The sequence below is a fragment of the Lithobates pipiens genome, unplaced genomic scaffold, assembly GCF_037356315.1.
Source record: "Lithobates pipiens isolate NorthernLeopardFrog02 unplaced genomic scaffold, aLitPip1_a1.2 Scaffold_8, whole genome shotgun sequence".
Lineage (NCBI taxonomy): Eukaryota > Metazoa > Chordata > Amphibia > Anura > Ranidae > Lithobates > Lithobates pipiens.
The window spans coordinates 506,647,013-506,666,843 of record NW_027507903.1 but is presented as its reverse complement, the minus strand read 5'-3'; the positions used below and the strand labels follow the sequence as shown (position 1 = coordinate 506,666,843).

The following is a 19,831-nucleotide window of genomic DNA, read 5'->3' as shown; positions in this document are numbered from 1 at the left end:
ATTTCCATAGACACACTCCTAAACCTTGTGGACAGCCTTCCCAGAAGAGTTGAAGCTGTTATAGCTGCAAAGGGTGGGCCAACTCAATATTGAACTCTACGGACTAAGTCGGGGATGCCATTAACCACTTCAAGCCCGGCTTATAGCAGAATGATGGCTGGGAGGTGGCTCAGTTATCCCAACTGGGCGTATATGCGGGGGCGCATAGAGCAGCGATCGGAGGTGATGTGTGTCAGTCTACAACACTGCATCTTCGATCATGCTATGGAGCTTCTGACCACGTGGTCAGCTGTGACCAATAACAGCTGATTATTGCATGAACCAGGAGTGCCGGGAAATGGCACTCCTCAGTTTGCGCTGACAGGGAGAGACGATTGCCGCCTCTCCCTGTCAGAGGGGGGTCTGTGCTGATAATCAGCACATTTATTATCAGCACAGCCCCATCAGGTGTGCCACCACAGCTGCCAAAAGGTGCCCATCAACTGCCAGTCATTGCCCCAGCAGAAACAGCTGTAAGTGCCCATCACAGTGCCAATCAATGCCCATATCAGTGCCAATCAGTGTCCTACAGTAACAACTGCCAGTACCTCGTCAGTATCTCATCATCAGTGCTGCTCATCAGTGCCACATGTCAGTGCCCATCAGTGCCACCTATCAGTGACCATCAATGCCACCCATCAGTGCCACCTATCAGTGCCCATCAATGCTGCATATCAGTGCCGCCTATTGATGCCCATCAGTGCTGCATATCAGTGCCCATCAATTCTACATATCAGTGCCTCCTCATCAGTGCCCATTAGTGCCACCTTATCAGTGCCAGCTCATCAGTGCCCATCAGTGCCACCTCATCAGTGCCCATCAGTGCCGCCTCATCAGTGCCTGTCAGTGAAGGAAAAAACAAAATTTTATAACCAAAACAAAGAAAAACTTTTTTTTCCACAAATTTCAGTATTTTTTAGTTTGTTTAGCAAAAAATAAAAACCCCAGTAGTGATCAAACCACCAAAAGAAAGCTCTATTTGTGGGAAGAAAATTATAAAAATGTTGTTTGGGTACAGTGATGCATGACCGCGCAATTGTCATTCAAAGTGCGATAGCACTGAAAGCTGAAAATTGTCCTGGGCAGGAAGGGGTAAAAGTGCCTGGTATTGAAGCTGTTAAAGTTCATGTGCGTGTAAAGGTAGGTGTCCCAATACTTTTGGTAATATAGTGTATATTGACTGGTTGTTTGACCTTGCACTTCCCACTGCAACTTGATTTTAACACATACAGATTTAGATTAGATATGTTGACTGTGTTCTTTCCTGACGTGCTTGAGTTGATGGCCTTTGCTAACTGGCCCTTTACGTTCCACTGATGCACTTTATTTTAAGGGATTTTAAGTACCTGACTTGAGTGGGAAATTGAAGGTTAATGCATCTAAAAAGCACCAAAGGAAGATTTTTAAAATGTATCGAAACACTATTCATTTTATGTGCATTAACCTGCATTTTTTCACTTTCCCATGTAATTTGCTAAACACTGGTGTGAATAGGCAGAACTGAGATAATACCTACTTTAAGTTTGTTACATGTCATATAGCATATTTTTAAAAATGTATAAGAATTGCAGCCTATCTTTATAGATGCCCTTTTCTAAAACTTCCAGCAGGAAAACAAAAGCTACCTAGTTTATTTTGTTATGAGGGAGCTGTGTTTTCCATAATTAACCCAGGCTGTACACAAAACAAATGATGAAATGGCCGCACATTCCGCTGAAAACCTTGGAGTTTATTATAAAATTTCAGATAAAAATCAGCAGAGCAAAGGGACAGTTAATGCATTTCACACACAGAGTGCTTAACTATAATTGTTATGATAATGCATTTCATCCACCAGAACGCTTGAAAGGATGCGCGGTAGCACATTCAAGGCAAATCAGGTACGCAGCTGAATTAGCTGAGCCCTAATGAGCTAGGAAGGCAGTTTTGGCGCCAATTAGCTCTATTTAAAGGCATTAGCTATGGGCTTATCTGTGAACCCTCATTTGATGGTATATCTCTCACATGAATGGATGTCCTGGATGTTTTGAAGTAATAACAGCTGATTTTGTTGCTACCTTGCCATTTTTCAGGTAGTTCCCTAAGCCCTTGTACACACGGTCGGACATTCCGACAACAAAATCCGTCTGATTTTGTCCGAAACCGGTGCTGCATACACACGGTCGGACAAAGTTGTCGGAAAATCCGATCGTTCGGAACGTGATGACGTTTTTTCGTTACAACGGGACTACGTTCAGGCTAGTAGCCAATAGCTTTGGTCTAGGAATTTGATCTGAGCATGCGTGACACTCCGATCCGAATTCTCTACAAACGATCGGACAAAGTCTGATCGGATCATGTTGTCGGAAAATTTTATAGCCCAGCTCTAAAACGTTGTCGGTCGGATATTCCGACGGAAACAGTCCGATGGAGCCCACACATGGTCGGATTATCCGACAACACGGTCCGATCGGACATTTTCTGTCGCAATGTCCGACCGTGTGTGCAAGGGCTTATACTTCAGTCTATATCCGAGCATTCAACTATCTTGCTTTGGAGATGGTTTCCTTATATGAGCAATTTTTGTTATTTTAGATCTTGCTGCTTACCTCAGCAAAAGGAACTTGTCTATTGATACTGTTGTATCCTGTGAATGTATTAGGGAGCCTTCTCCCTGGTATGTGAAAATATGTTTTTCAGTGACTCCGTTTTGGGGCTTCTCAGTACCTTTCTTGCGTTAATGTAATTGCTAGAACCATTTTGAAACATTGTATAAATATACAATTGGAAGTGATGTTTTTCAAAGTTGTTATAAATAAATATTACTGGCATATTTCTCTTTTTTACAGCAACCACAGTGCATTACCCTTCCTCTAGTCTAAGAGAACCCTTGAAGAAGCTGTCAAGCGAAACACGTCGGATTTTAGAGCATTTTCTGTATCAGCATTGGTACATGTCATGGATGTCCATGGCTGCGTTTGTGGTACAATATAGAGATATCAGCCCATCTCGATAGGGGATGTACTGAATGTTTACACACATTATTGTTGTTTGGGTATTTTTGCTGCTATGTCTATGTGTTAGGTAGACTTTTATAAAAAAAAATTCATTAAATTTTACATCACTTTGTCAATATAATTCCACAAGGGGGTTCCACAAGGCACCTCTAAAGTCCCACCATCCAATCAATTTTTGCTCTACTTATATTGGGATGTGATGCCAATTATCAACTGTTATACCTTACTAACATATTCTCAATATTAACATATTCTCTTTCTCCATTGACTATTAGACTCAGCCATTCCCCAGCACAGCTATTGGGACTAATTATGCATGAGCTAGCAGAGTTTGCTTCCAGTCAGCCGTGACACTTTCTCCACAAAACATCGAAAAGGTAGAAAATATATTTTTTAATGTATTTTAGGTAAGCTGTGTGAAAAGGAACACATATCAAATATATAGGGGTTGATTTACTAAAGGCAAATAGACCGTGCACTTTGCAAGTTGCTCCGGAGCTTAGTAAATGAAGTTAAGACTCTCTTTGCAAATCACGTGCAAGGGAAATAAAAAAAAAAATGCATTTTTGCTTACACCTGATTGGATGATGGAAGTCAGCAGATCTTCTGCTTATTTACTAAGCTCTGGAACAAGTGCACTTTGCCTTTAGTAAATCAAACCCAGTGTATTTTTTCATATTTGACTGCAAAAGTAGAAAAATACTTTACTGTTACCTTACTGATACCCACTTTGGCCAATTTACAACTGAGGCCAGATGCGTTAACAATTGTGATGCCTATGTATTCTAGGAGATGATTTATGCCAGTCAGTCTTTGGAAGGAACAGTTTGTCAATCAGGGCAGTTTTTTTTTTTAACATATTGATTGTTTCCTCCAAGACTGGGGCATCACCAAGGAGGTCTGCACTCCCAATGCATAAACATATGCTCAGGACCGACGTGAGTGGAACAAAAAAAGTATTTGGTGTTTGGTGTTTCTCCAGCACCCCATCCCCCCCCCCCCCCCCCCCCCCATGGACAAATTTAAAGTCAGCATCTACACATACTTTAGTTGCTGACTTTTAACATTACAAAACGTACCTGTCCTGGAATCCAGCAATGTCGGCACCCCAGCGGGTGCTGCTGCCGCCATAGCCTATAAGGGAAACTGGCAGCAAAGCGCTTCACAGCCAATTCCCTATTGCGCATGCGCGAAGCGCACTGAGCTTTCTTAATGGCCCAGCGGCAGAGGAGGAGGGGGCCAAAGTTCGGTGAGGTCTGATGTTAACGGGGACAGGAACCTGTCAAAAACAGGTAACCCGCTCCACCCTCCCCCAAAAGGTGTCAAATGTGGCACTGGAGGGGGGGAGGAGACAGGTAAGCGGAGCTTCCACTTTTGGGTGGAATTCCACTTTATGTTATTTATGTTATTCCTGCATATATATCCACCAAATAATTACTATGGCTAGCTTTACTGCTTATCTTTTATATAGCCTTTACCTTGCCTAACTTGCCTACTACTGGTTTGTTGGTAAGCATTTTTTCAGAAAGAATGAAAGAAGAAATTAGACCCTAGTCAAATAATGTTTAAAGCAAAGTACCATAGTAGTAGAGTTCAGGAAAACTGATGTTGCAAGTCTGCAAAGGATATAACTTTCCATGTGCATTACTTTGGCAAGGCAATCCTAGTACACACGGGCCCAATGTTGGCTTCTGTCGAAGGGCCATGACCGAAAAAGGTCTGTGGTCTGTGGAGCGCTGACTGGAGTGTTTTGGCATGGGGGGGGGGGGGGGGGGAGTGTCTGCCTGTCAGAACACAATAGCACAGCAGGGGAGATTGCTGTGCTAACATTGGATTGTTAGTACAGCGGCAAAAAAAAAAACCTAGTGGTGTATATTAGGCTTTAACAACATTTGCAATCTTAAGGAGAAACATTCTGCATGCAGTTCCCTTATCTATGCATCTATTCTCACTTCACTCGACTATCACACCTTCTGATTTATCTAGTGAATCTCTTTCATGGTCACTAGTTACAGTAACCAAGTTCTTTTCAGCTTTGATAACCTCTCTCATGGTTCAGGCCCGGTTCACACTGGTAAGACATATGCTCTGACTTTGGAAGCACATGTCGCATTATGTGTACAAATTTATGGTTTCCTATAAGAGCCGTCTTAACTGGTCCAACACAAGTCGGTCTGACTTTAGAAAAGGTTCCTGCACTACTTTGGTCTGACTTTGGTCCATTTTCAGCCCATTCAAAATCACTGAAGTTGGATTAAAGTCGGACCCTGGTCCTAACCATCCGACTTGTGACATCTGACATGGTGATTACAGCAGCAGGAAAAGGAGTTTGAGTCACACTGGGATTTTTTTGATTGGTCAAAAGAAAAGTCAGACTAGCTGAAAGTCGGAGCAAAATAATTTCCTGTTCATTCAAGTCGGATGGAATTAGGACCGAAGTAGAACTGATGTAGGACTGATGTTGCAGGGCAAAATAGGATGACATTCGTACAACAATCGTGTCATACCGGAGTAAACCCGGCCTCATACGCAACAGATTTTTACTGACCTTAAAGTTTATGTAACGCTAAAACAACCGTTTTATTAAACTTTTTGACGGATTGACAATTTGTTGGAACTCCTGTCAAGTTATTTTTTGCAGTCTGTGTCCCTGCTCTAAAGATCTATCTTCTCTATTTGTCCTTGGTATGTGCTTCACAGAAAAAGAAAATAGTGAGCAATCCAAAATTTTACAATTGTCACTAAAACAATAGATCGGATTTTTATCCTCCACAACTCTATTCAAAATTAAAGCGGTTCTTCACCCTAAAGGGGAAGTTCCGCTAATCTTATCCCTCCCCCCCTCCGGTGCCACAATCGGCACCTTTCAGGGGGGAGGGGGGTGCAGTTACCTGGATAATCCAGGTAACTGCACCCACTTCCGGCCAGACCGCCGCAGACCCCCGCAGACGCTCCGCCCCCCCCCGTTGTGTTCTGGGAAACACACAGTTCCCAGAGACACAGCGGGGGACCATAAGAGACGCGCAGCGCGACTCGCGCATGCGCAGTAGGGAACCGGGCAGTGAAGCCGTCATGCTTCACTTCCCGATTCCCTGACAGAGGATGGCGGCGGTGGCAGCAGCGAGACGAGCGATCGCTCGTCATCTGCCGCCGACATCGCTGGAACCTGGGACAGGTAAGTGTGATTTTATTAAAAGTCAGCAGCTGCAATATTAGTAGCTGCTGGCTTTTAATATTTTTTTTTTAGGTGCAGCTCCTCTTTAAGGAAACATATAAGGTTTTGGCTATATATACACGTTAAACATGTATAACCTAAGTTCGCTTTTAAACAGGTATATAAATGGACATTTTAAACACATTAATCTATACTTGGCATATAATATTTTGGATAGGAAACCTAATCTCGACTAGGTCCTCACTTCAAACTATAATTCTTCATAGCTTACATGGTGGAAGGGATACATAATTAAAATATTAAGTATTATATAAAATAGTTTAGGTACCAGCGTCTCTCTGGCTCTTGGTAGATATAATCTGCTTAGACTCAATCAGTGGTGACAAAAACTCTTACATATTATATAATTAACCTAATATAATAATTAAATATAAAGATAAGTGATATTGTGCTTACACCCTCCTCAGATCCATTAAAATATGAACATATACATTATGCAAACAAAAATATAGATTAGAAAGATAGTAATAACTTAATAGGTACCTACAATTTGGGTATAGCTTTTTTTTAATGCAAGTGATTGTATTCTCCAATATAGTATTTAACTCTGATAAATGAACCCTGTTAAATAGTGGTGATTAAAATGGAACTGTAGGCTGTATACATATTGTCTAGGTACAAAAGTAATGTGTATTTTAACTTGAATCTTGGTGCCTTTTGTGTATTTCTTTCAGATCTGTGCAGTAATTCAAAAAAACATCTCTTTCACATTGTCTCTATGCAGGAACATCCTAAAACATGGACCAGTCACTGTTTTTCTTTCTACTTGTTCAGGGTGACTGGTCTATTATCCGTACCTTTAGACTATGTACAGCACAGGGATGAAGTCATCCCTACTTTTACAAGGTAAAATATAGGTTTACTAAAGCTTTTGGTTCACACAAAGTGTATTTAGATATTTTGTAGCTTGTGAAGAGTTAAAGATGTTGTGTCTGAATTTCAACTTTACCAACTGTTTCTGACTATTAGTAGATAATACATTTCTTACCATTTTAGTCACCCTAATCCAATTTAAGAATCATTCATTCAGTTTATTTTTCTTGCAGATAACACACAGTGCATGTATTATACTAACATGCAAAAGCTTGGAAACAGACAAACTACATTTGTTGTAAAGACAAGGCTTGAGACAACCACAAGATTGTGAGGTAGTAAAAGCAAAAGGTGAAGCTTCTTCAGCTTGGGAAATAGTCACCTCATGTGAGGTCAGTATGTCGGAATGACTCATACCTCTTGCTGTCAATGCCACTGGTTTGACTGCTGAGTTAAGTGCGTATACGTCAAGGTGTATAGAAGTGTTGAGCTGGTAGGTGGTTCTGCACTTACTTTGGGACTGCCAATCTTGCTTTTTCCTGCCTTGCCTTTGGAACGCCAAGATTGCTCATGGTCAAACTCTAGGTCTTCCAGCCTCTGTGTGAGGGCCAGTTTCTGTTGGATCGCCATCCGTAACAGAGAGTTCAGAGTCTTCTTCTCATCCTCTGCGGCTGCCAGCTGCCTCTGCATCTCATCCAGTTGTGTCACATACTCATCACACCTGGTCAGGCAAAAAGAGGGAGAAAATGATAATGATTTCTTTGTACATTCCTAATGGAAATGGACTAATTCAATTGAAAATGTTAGAAAAATATGTAGGCTACAAAGGTGGCATGATGGCACATCATGTACCTCCCACTTTCTCCTTTGTCCTGTAAAGATATAGGAGCCATTGGGGGGATTGAGAGCTTGCTAGCCAAGCAGGTATTTGACACACCTGAAAGGGTCTGATACTTGCAGTGGGTGGAGATCAGCAATGCAGTAAAGTTTGTTTTATGACTATCAGAAAGGTACATTTTTACCTTCTTTGTTAATGGATGGGTTTAGTTTAATTTTTTTGCCATAGACCAGACAGAGTCACTGTGAAGAGTTTGCCTAGCCAAAACTTTTTGTTTTTTTTACCAAGGATAGAATGGGGAAAAATCATAATCCCTAGGATAGAGTGGAGAAAAATCATAACCCCAGACAGCTTTTCACTAATCCTCAGGGCTCCATTAGAGATTGTTCTCCTTGATGTTCTTGTGACATCATAGTTTCATAGTTGAAAAAAGAAAAAAGTCATTCTGGTTCACCCAATAAAAAAAATAAACAATTTGAAAACCTCCATATACGCAATCCTATACCCACAGCTGATCCAGAAGAAGGCAAAAAAAACAATACAGAATGATCCAGTTTGCTCCAGTGGGAGAAAGAAATTGGATATTCTCTGAATCATCTACCCCTGGGGTAATTACCTATAAGTGTTAGTATCCAGTTATATTTTGTGCAATTATTCACCCAGCTCTTTTTAAAACAATCCACTAAGCTGGGCAGAATGAGTTCTTGAGGGAGTTTTCTTATTTGTGAAGAAGCCATTCTGTATGTGGAGGTTAAATGTATTTCTTTCCTCAGTTTAGGCTGATACATATTCTTCTACATATTTTTGGTAAAAAAAATGCAATAAGCATTTATTGATTGGTTTGCGCAAAAGTTATAGCGTCTACAAAATAGGGGATAGTTTTTATGAATAATTTTTTTTTACTAGTAATGGCAGCGATCAGCGATTTTTATCGTGACTGCGACATTATGGAAGACAGATCGGACACTTTTGGCGCTATGGGACCATTCACATTTATACCGCGATCAGTGCGATTAAAAATGCATTGATTACTGTGTAAATGTGACTGGCAGTGAATGGGTTAACCACTAGGGGGCGCTGTAGGGGTTAAGTGTGTCCTAAGGAGTGATTCTAACTGTAGGGAGGATGGGCTATGTGTTATACGACACTGATCACCGCTCCCGATTACAGGGAGCAGTGATCAGTGTCACTAGGCAGAATGGGGAAATGCTTGTTTACACAAACATTTCCCCGTTCTTCCTCTACGTGAGACGATCGTGGGGATCCCCGTGAACATCGAGTCAGCGGCACCCACGATCACACTCAAGGAGTTCGCAGTGGGAGCCTGAATCCCTGCTGGGAGAAAATAGTGATTATTGCTAGTGGCTATAGCAGGCGCTAGCGATAATCGCAAGAGAATCCAGCAGGCTGGTTGAACCCAAGTTTATTTATCAACTTGGTACATTCAGCCTGCCTATTAATGGTTCGAATCTCAGCTGGTTCCTGCTGAACCGGCCAAGATTTGAACCATGTATGGCCGGTCATCAATCTCCTTTAACCACTTAAGCCCCAGACCATTTTGCATGCCAAAGACCAGACCACTTTTTGCGATTCGTCACTGCGTCGCTTTAACTGAAAATTGCGCGGTCGTGCAACATCGCTATAAACAAAAAAGAGCTCCAATTTTGAAAAAAACGCATTATTTTTTACATTTTGCCATAATAAATATCCCCCAAAAATATATAAAATATTTTTTTTCCTCAGTTTAGGCCGATACGTATTCTTCTACATATTTTTGGTAAAAAAAAAATGCAATAAGCGTATATTGATTGGTTTGCACAAAAGTTATAGCGTTTACAATATAGGGGATAGTTTTATGGCATTTTTATTAAAAACATTTTTTTACTAGTAATGGCGGCGATCAGTGATTTTTATCATGACTGCGACATTATGGCGGACACATCGGACATGTTTGACACATTTTTGGGACCATTGTCATTTATTTGCTATACAAATGCACTGATTCTTGTGTAAATGACATTGGCAGTAAAGAGGTTAACCACTAGGTGGCAGTGTAGGGGTTAAGTGTGTCCTAGGGGCGTGTTTCTAACTGTGGGTGCGTGGCTGTCTATGACACATCACTGATCTCTGCTCCAATCACACAGAGCAGAGATCAGTGACACTGTCACTAGGCAGAATGGGGAGATGCTTATTTACATTAGCATCTCCCCGTTCTTCCTCGACACGAGGCGATCGTGGGTATCCTGGCGGCAATCAAGTCCGCGGGACCCACGATCGGCCTCACAGAGGTTCCGGCGCGCACGCAATGGCATGGCGGTAAATTTAAAGGGACGTACCTGTACGCCCATTTGCCTGTCCGTGCCATTCTGCCAACGTACATCGGCATGCGCAGGTTGGCATGTGGTTAATACAAGAAATAATTTGGCTAGATTTAGAAACTGTAGCTTGGCATTACATACTATTATTAGGTCTATGAGCTACAAGAAGGATCAACACCCAGATCTTTGTTGGCCATTGACTCCCCCAGCTGTTCTCCACCTAGAATGTATGATGCATCCATGTTTTTTGCCCCAAGTGCATTACTTTTGCCACCAAGTGCATAACTTTACATTTATCAACATTTAACCTCATTTGGCACATAGTTGCCCAATTAAATAGTGCATTGCGGTCAGCTCATAAGTTGGAGACATCCTGTAAGGAGGTTATTCCACTGCATATGTTTGTGTCACCTGCAAACCCTGAAATGGTACTTTTAATCCAAAACTCTATATCACGTATTAATAGGTTAAAAAGTAAGGGTCCAATCACTGAACCTTAGGGTACACCCCTAATAGGCTGTAGTTCATTCAGAGTATGGATCATTAAAAATTACTCTACAGTCTTTGAAATAATTTTCTATCCATTTACAAACAATTTTTTTTCTAAACCTGTAGACTCTATCTTGCACATTAGACATGTTTAGGTAACTGTGTCAAATGATTTAGCAAAATCTAAGTATATTATATCTACAGTCACTCTTTTGTCTACGTTTTTGCTTACTTCCTCATAGAAAGAAGTCAGATTTGTTTGACAACTTCAGTCTTTTGTGAATCCATGCTGGTATTTATCAATTTTCCCAGAGATCAGTTGTTGTGGTTCAGTGACAAGGTACAGTGACAATGGATCAGCATTATTGCCAGACAAGCAGAATATTCAGAAGGAAAGAATTCATGGTAGCATTTATATTTCTCTAAAGACAACATATAAAGCACCCTTAAATGGTTCAGCTGTGGAGCCATACTTTTAGATGTTTTCACAGCGGCATAGAGTTGTTTGGACCATCAGTTCTACCAAGATGAAGTGATCTAATTTAAATGCATTGATTTTTGGCCAGGAAATATTTGGCTGGCACAGGCTGCAGCAGAAAACAGGAAGATCTACAGACAGCAGAGAGCTGAATCCAATAAACTGTACTAAAGGAGTTATTAGATCTAAGAAGAGGCAATTACAGGTAGAGGACAGAGACCAAAATTATTCTGGTACAGCAAAGATTTAAAGAAATGGCTCCAGCAATCACCCAGACAAAAAGATATACCCTACAGAGTGGTGGTTGGGCATGGAACTGACATTAGCCCTATTCATTTCTACAGTATATAGAACAGTTAGATTCTATTATTTGCCATTTAAAACCCAGCTACAACTTTTTTTTATATATATATTTTGACAGATCGAAGAAGGTATAAAACCTCTGTTTGTTTTTTATTTGCAATCTATATCTCCATTGGGGAAGAAGCTGTTCACAAACAATAACTTTAAAATTTATTTGAAAAGTGCTGCTTAGCTTTTTACTTACTTTTACATTTTACTCCTAAACTGATTCATCCTTGTGGAATGCAAGGGGGCTGGGGATATGTACCATAATTAAACCTATCTGTGCTGGCAAATCTTCATTAATACTTGAAAACTGGATTTGAATATTGTATGTCCTAACAAAGGGTTAAAGAATTGGAAGCTGGCCTCCAAATTGTATATAAATGAGGGATTGTTCTGTGTATCTCCAGTCTGTGTGCGGTCAGAGACACTGATTGTCCAGAAATTCAGTATACCATGAAACTTTCTCCTCAGAAATATGTAAAAGGTAAGAAATATTTAGCGATTTTTTTTAAGTATGTTGTGTGAATGGAAACACATAACAAACATATCCTGGTGTTTTCTTAAATTTGACTGCAAAAGTGGAAATATACTTAAAATCACAAAGCCAATCTACTGGGAGCAGGTTGGCCAAAGTACGGTATGGCTAATTGTTTTGCCCATGGTTTCCAGACACACTTACCTGGTGGCAAACATGGCTCTGAGTGAAGAGAAGGTGGCTGCGTCCTCCTTCAGGGCTTTCAGCTCGTTCCTCAACTTCGTCATTGTTTCCGTCACCATAGTCTTTTCATTTTCATACTTATTTTTCAAATTTGCAAGAGCAACCTCTGCAGTCTAAAAGGAAGCACAGAAAATGGCCTATCATTATTTCAGAGCTATGATATGCCCTTAGAAAACAACTCTAAGGAACAAGTAAGATCAATCAAAAAGTTTGGAAATGTTATCCAGAAAAAAAGGCATTTGTTTCAAAATCAAAATTTCTAGTCAGTTTTAAGCTCTGCAACTAAATAGGAAGATTTGATCACAGAACTGAGTGGAACTACAACCTCTGGTTATTTGACGTGTTACAGGAGCTCAGTTAGGTCTACAACCAATTATAAGGTCTCTGCCTCTGTATTCTAAGGATTACCCAAGAACTCCCCTGCTCTAGGAGACAGGAGTAGGAATGTGAACACCTAGTCAGCAACTGGTCCCCTAGAACATGGACAATTATTGAAGATTGAATTATTTTCATGCATGTTCAACCTTAGCTAAAAGCTTTATAGACTTACCTTTTCTTAGCTAAATACCAAATGGTGTGTAATATAAACAACACAAAATTCTCGAATGGACTCTATGCTGGGGACTGGTCAAACACTCCGTCAATGAATTAACATTGATTTACAATTATGAAAATAAAACAATTGCTTCTAAACACGCCTCTACTGACCATGATTATTGTGCATTTGGATTTCTGCCTCTAAATGCCTAGGTGCACATGGACACATAACATAGCAGGGCATATAGGGGCAGAAAAAAAACTGGCATTTGACAGCTGCAGTATGCATAAGGTATTAGATACAGTGAGAAATCAGCATTTTAAATGAAGTGTTCTAAACTATGTACTGTATTCCTGGTTCAAAGTGGTCCTTATGAACAGGATGTAACGTAAAGTAGAAACCTGGGCTAATACTAAGCTTAAATCTGCTCCCACCTGCATTCTAAGCCCTATGCTAACTATCTTGTAAAGGAAAGATATCTATACTTACCTAATCTGTAGGCGATCCAGTTCGGTTGTGTGATCTCCCTATTGGCCGACTTTAGGGGAGAGGAGAGTAGATACAATGACTGCAGTGCCTGGGCAGTGATGCCATCCATAGACTTACTATGGGGCATCTGCTGTCAGCTGTCCCTCTTCTCCTCTAAAGCTGGTTCTGGGAGCCAGTCATGTGACTGGGCCAGGGTGCCCTTAGATTAGTTGATTAGTTAAGTATAGACATCTTTCCTTTTTACAGGATAGTTAGTATAGGGCTTGGAATAGGGAGGGCGCAGGTTTAAGATTATATGGTATTAACCTGGACTTCCACTTTAAGTGAAATTATATATTACCAAATAAGGAAAGAATATCAAGCCAAGAGTTAGACCAAAATTCAAATCCATGGGCGTTAGGATTTGAAGCCAGAATTGTAAAAATTAAGCCTACATATACCTTTATTTAGTTAAAGAAATATGCCTCCCATGAAGCATTACCCCAAAGTTTTATACACTGTTTCAGGAACTATGAAAATAGAGGAGCTACAAACAAAAATGATATGGCAAAGTCCCTTGAACATGTCCTGTGACCGAAGCCAAGGCTATTTTCAGAAACATTTGAAGAAGCATTTGCAGTTGTTTTTTTCAGCAACATGACAGCTGAAATGATAGCAATAAGCAGCTTCTGTGGCTTTCCACTCAGAGTTGTGGAAGAGTGCTGTCATTCAAAGGTAATGAGCTATGAGAATGGACACAGGTCCTTGAAATGTTCTTGCTGATGACTGAACAGGTGTCCCATGCGGCCCAGATTAGAGGGTTGTCCTCAGAGCAGTGTGGGGCTACTGATAGGATGGAGGTCATATATAAAGACATGGCTGATCAGTGTGTTGTCCTAGGTGGACATGTAAGCAGGTGCTGACAGGATGCCCAAATGTATTTTTAGCCCTGTACAAGGTGCTAGTTAGCTGCTACCCAGCAGGGAGGGAAAGGGTTAACTTATTTCCCGGGTCTTTCTTGGCATGCTTTGCTCCTTTCCTGTGCATATAAAATAAGAAGGAGTTTTGCCTGGCCAGAGATCAGCCATATGGGAGAAGAGAGGCTGACTGTTGCAATGTAACTCAAAATCTGTAGTCCCACAACACACAGCCTGCCACATGGAAGGGAAAGACACAGCCAGCCAGCAAGGTGTGGAAGAGAGCTTCTGTCCTGATCCCAGCAAAGCTGCTACAATCCTGTGTCCTGGACCTTTCCACGTGTAGGGGGATTTCTGGGACTTGCAGTCCTTCTGAAGACACCAGCATGGAGTCTGCCTCCAGAGGCAGTTAGGAACTAGGGATGTTAGGAAAAGACTGCACTTAATGTTGAACTGTTATCTTGTGTTTCACATCATGCTGCACTATTTAAGTAAAGCTTTTGAACGTTATCAAGCCTGGTATGAAGTTACTTAAAGGGGTGCAATGTGGTAATGGCATAGAGAATAACAGGTAATGCACACACAGGGTGAAGTGGTGACAACCCATTGCCAGGGGCAACAAGTACAAGGGAAGGAGGATATGACAGCCAGATAGCGGGAGAGTGGTACCAGCAGGGGTGATGGGTCTCATGCATAGTGAAGGCAGCAGTCGATGCCTCAGCAAGCGGGACCAGACCCACGTGGTGGAGATCCTAGGGACCTAGATGTATGGTACAAAAGTGTAAATTATGAGTGTGATTAGGATTCACGCTGGTTCCCAGCGGGACCCACTCTGTCACTGGGAGATGGGTGGCAGAGTCTAGCTGGACTGGTGGAACAGGACACTACAGTGTGGTGTCTTCTTAAAAATGTTGCATCCTGAGCAGGTGCAAGTATCAGGGGACCATGTGGTGCCTGTACACAGCAAAGAGAGTGAAAGGCTCCGTGTGTACTAGGCGAGCCGGCCCCACCCACAGACAGGAACAGAGTTGGGAATCATGACCTGAGACCTGATTTTTCTCTGCTACAGTTTGGTAACACTTACTGGTCTTGTACTCCCTCAGCCTGTGATTTGACAGTGTGTGGACAGCGTGGTGGATTTAGGATGTAAACAAACTTGTAGCCGCCCTAGCAGCCTATATTTGTTTACATTTTTTACAGAGCAGGTTGTGGGTTCTGTAATAAAAGTGGTTTGTTTGTGCATGAACTGCACATACAAACACAAACGTTAACTCTAAACTGGGGGCCTATAAAGTTTTTATAGCGTTTCCTTGTCTAAGGAAAATCTCCAGTATCATTGTTTGCTGCTATCATATCATAGTTGTACCATTATTTGTTGAGCACAGTTTCTAGTCTTGACATCTTTTGGTATCTAATTACTTGTCTCATCATTTATATTTTATAGAAAATATGGAGATTTTATCTTGTTTGTGTGCACTAAATCTATTTAATTTTTTTTTTACTGAAATATAAAACAGTTCGGCTAATATTGTGTAAAAACCAAATAAATTAGTTTACCTCAACCAGGCACGGACTGGAAAAAACAATAGACCTGGGAATTTTAGACTGTGCAGCCCATTTTTTTTTCTTTACAAAATTAAAAATAGTGACAACTACCAGTTTCTTGATGTATTTTAGTTATACTTAGGCTACTTCAGTCACTGCAGCAGCAAGTCGCGGCAGACAGAGACCCACAAGTGAGAGCCAGGTGCATGATATATACAATATATCAAAACCCGACAGGGATTCTAATCTTTCTCTACTCTATCCAAAACAAAAAAAAGTTTTCCCTCAGTCAGAAAGTTACATGGGTTCCAAAAATACCCAAACATTTAGGAAAATTTCTGAAGGCTACCCTTTACATAAAGCATAGCACTGGGCACTGGATACATGTTTCTTTACATTTCCCTGGGGATCCCCTTTAAGTGGAGACCTCCAGTACCTCCCCCCAACATTCCTCCTACCTCAGCATGTACACTGTTACCATGCATGCGAGCTGTCTGTCTGATCATGCACCCTAGGACATGCAGTCTGGCGGCCCTGGTCCACTGGGCAATTGCTCGCTCTAGTGTGCCCTATGGCTACTCCATATCCTACTCCAGACTGTTATCATGAAGGGTCCCTATCTGCCCCATACTCTTGCTACTTGAAAAAGTCAATAATGGAGTCCTTACATTCTCCTGTAAAAAATTTGAAATTCTGTGTGTTTCTGGCAGGGGAAATGGTTAAAGACTATAAACAATGACAGATGTATTAATGAATACAGAGCTTTATGAATATGTGTCCTTTATATATTGTCCAGGAGTTCAGCTTCAAGCAAGAGTTAACTGCTTGCCTTCCGAAAACGATGCTTTATCATCTCACTGCCTCAGAAAAAAAAAAGTGCCACCAAAAACAAACTTCTGTAACTAGCCTGGAGCAGTTAAGAGAAAGATGACAGTTTATTGTTTATTGCAGTGTACACACTACTCCTTCCTCTACTAAGCCAACTGGATGTTAGAATTCCATCAGTGAATGGGTGCACAGTATGTGCGACAGGAAGATTTTTATAGGACAGTAAACGTCCAGCTGGCACAGGATGTCTATACCTGGGCTCTACTCCAGCAATGTTCTAGGTTACTATACAGTGATTATTGTCTGTTTATTAACACAGTCACCCTAAGGCTTGGTTCACACAGGGGCAAACCGACTTACAGCGTGACTGTGCAAGGCGATTCGAAGGCAACTTCAGCGCGACTTTGAGCGACTTACAACGCCACTTCAAGTTGCCTCCAGAACAGGTGACTTTGCCTGTAGCCAAGAGTTAATCAGCTCTTATGACATAATTTTTGTTCCTGTTCTCTTCCTCTAAATTATTTTATTTTTCCTGTAAAGTCGCATAACTATAGATGAGGATCCAACTTGGAGACAACTTCCATTGAAATCTATGGGTACACGTTGCCTTGAAGTAGTACAGGAACCTTTTCTGAAGTCAGAGCGAATTCAGCAGTGTACATTAAGATGGCTCTCATTAACTAAAATGGAATTTCTTATGTCCAGCAACTTGGGGCGACTTGAGGTCTGACACGTCGGATCCCAAGTCACTGTAGAGGGAATTTTTATTGAAACAGTACTGTCTTACTGTCTGCCTCCATTTTGTTGGCACTATATAACTCTTGTATTATAATAATAATAATAATAGTATGAAATTGTAATGTGATTGTGATGCTGCAGCATCCTAACATGCAAAATTGGTTAACATTAATGCCCCATACACATGGTCGGACATTCTGACCACAAAATCTGTCTGATTTTTTCTGACGGATTTTGGGCCAAAGTTGTCTTGCATACACACATTCGCACAAAGTTGCCGGAAAATCTGATCGTTAGGAACAAGGTGACGTAAAAAAATGTATGACGGAACTACATAGAGGCCAGTAGCCAATAGCTTTCGTCTCCAATTTTTTTTCTGAGCATGTGTGGCACTTTGTGCGTCAGAATTCTCTACACACGATTGGAAAAAGTCAGATTGGATTTTGGTGTCGGAAACTTTTTTTTTTTCCGCCACAGAAAAAGTCTGATAGAGCCCACACACAATCGGATTTTCCAACAACATAATCCGATCAGACTTTTCCGTCGGAATTTCCGACCGTGTGTATGGGGCATAATGCTCATCTTCAGCATTTTACACAGCAGCACAAGGAGCCAATCAGTTGTACTGTTGTGCTTTTGTGCCCACAAGGAACAAGATGATAGGAGGAGAGAGCAGAGTAACAGACAGGTTATCCCACCAGGCTACTGCTGCTTCTTTCACTGTCACAGGCTGAGGGAGAAACAATGCCTGTAAGCGTTCCTTAACTGCAATGGAGAACAGTCAGACCTGTACTGTGTGGTAGAAAAGTGTAAATTATAAGACTGGATGGAGAGAAGCAAAAATCCTTTGGTAAAATAGGTCCCCTTATGGGTATTTTATGTGTGTACTTAGCTGTTTTCCTGGAGTTCCATTTTAAAACTGCGCAAGAATAAAATTCAAATGCAGCAAGATAGGACATATTAAAAACGCAGTGCAACATAATGCACATGAAAGCAACAACAAGCAGCACTGATCATACAATCTAAATCAGCATTCACATATTTAATTCCTTCAAAAAGACTTCACAAATACAGTTGAACCAAAATATATACACATTTGCACATAAAGCCCATAAATCTGAACAGATTCACAAATCATTTGGCTGGCAAAACAGCAGTTTAGCTTAAAAAAAACACTATTGTCCCAACAATGGTGGCATATTGCCAAGGACCTTCACACGTTATGTAAATTTATCTGAAAACATCAACCATGTGAGACACAGCTAATTCAAATAAGGGAAACGAGAGTGCTTTATATTATTAATATATATTTATATATGCACTATATATATATATATATATATATATATATATATATATATATAAATATGTAGCACCGGGCTCCTGAAGAGCATGCGCTATGTTTTTGTCAATTTAATGTGTTCCTAAGACCATAGTTGGGTTTTAGGGTTAATTACAGTAAATTATGGTCTCAGTATCAGTTTGGCTGGACTGTATTGTGTTCTGCCTGGTCATAGGTGTGGGTGTCACCTTTGCCAGGCATTGGAACGCAGTCTGGTTGGACGCATTGGGTACCAATCTCTCTCTCTGAGCCTATCAGTGGGTGCGTTGTCTCACTGTGTATTCCGGGAGAGGGTACTTAAGGTGCTGAGGTCACATGATTCTGGGTTCCGGTCCAGAAGTATGTTGTGACTCCCTGGTCCTCCTGACCAGCCCCCAGGTGCCCTCATGGCCTGGGGTGCAGATCCATCCATTTCTGAGTCTCCTGGCTGGTTAGCCCGAGGCACAGTAACTGGAAGGAGGGTTCCAAGGTGGACCGGTGCCATCTCGGGTTTGGAGAGGCCCAGCAACTGAAAGTGCAAAGGACTCTTCAGAAGAGGGCCATGCACAAGACTGGCTGCTCAGTAAGAGCCTGGAAGCTAAGCTGGAAAGGACACCAAGGTGAATCCCCATTCTTACGGTATCGCAGGACTGGCTGCAAGATACTGGTACCGTATGAAAGTTACAACCAAGTCTGTGGCAGAGACTTTTCTCATTCTAAAGTTCTACAACCAAGTTTGTGGCAGAGACTATGCTTATTTGAATCACCTGTCGGTTTCTAAATCCACAGAAAAGGGGATTTATCCGATAGATGTAACATTCAGTTGCGAATGGCTATTCCCTGGATTGTATAGAGAGAGACATTCAAGTGTCAGTGGTTCCAAGAGTACCTGAGCTTTACTACCTATACCCTCTATTCCCTACTGAGAGACTGTGTTCTGTTCAACGTTTTGCAAATAAAAATCCCTACAGTGGATTCAAGTATTGGTCTCTACAGTTTATTGGGCCATCAACCTCTGTAAACCCCTCGACGAACACGAGGTGGAGGAGTTATTATTATTATTATTATTATTATTCAGGATTTATATAGCGCCAACAGTTTGCGCAGCGCTTTACAATATGAGGGCAGACAGTACACTTACAATACAAATCAATACAGGAGGGATCAGAGGGCCCTGCTCGTTAGAGCTTACAATCTAGAAGGG

General features: G+C 41.2%; 1 protein-coding gene across 9 annotated transcripts in view; it reads right to left on the bottom strand.

Moving 5' to 3' along the window:
* BICD1 (BICD cargo adaptor 1) overlaps window positions 1-19,831 on the bottom strand; it is a 320,755-nt gene that overhangs the window by 29,593 nt on the left and 271,331 nt on the right. For all 9 annotated transcript variants that reach the window (XM_077469304.1, XM_077469306.1, XM_077469305.1 and 6 more), the window contains exons 6-7: window positions 12,234-12,385; window positions 7,597-7,804 (exon numbers count right to left, since the gene is read on the bottom strand). In XM_077469304.1, coding sequence (XP_077325430.1) covers window positions 7,597-7,804; window positions 12,234-12,385 — 360 coding nt within the window. The remainder of the gene's footprint in view (window positions 1-7,596; window positions 7,805-12,233; window positions 12,386-19,831) is intronic.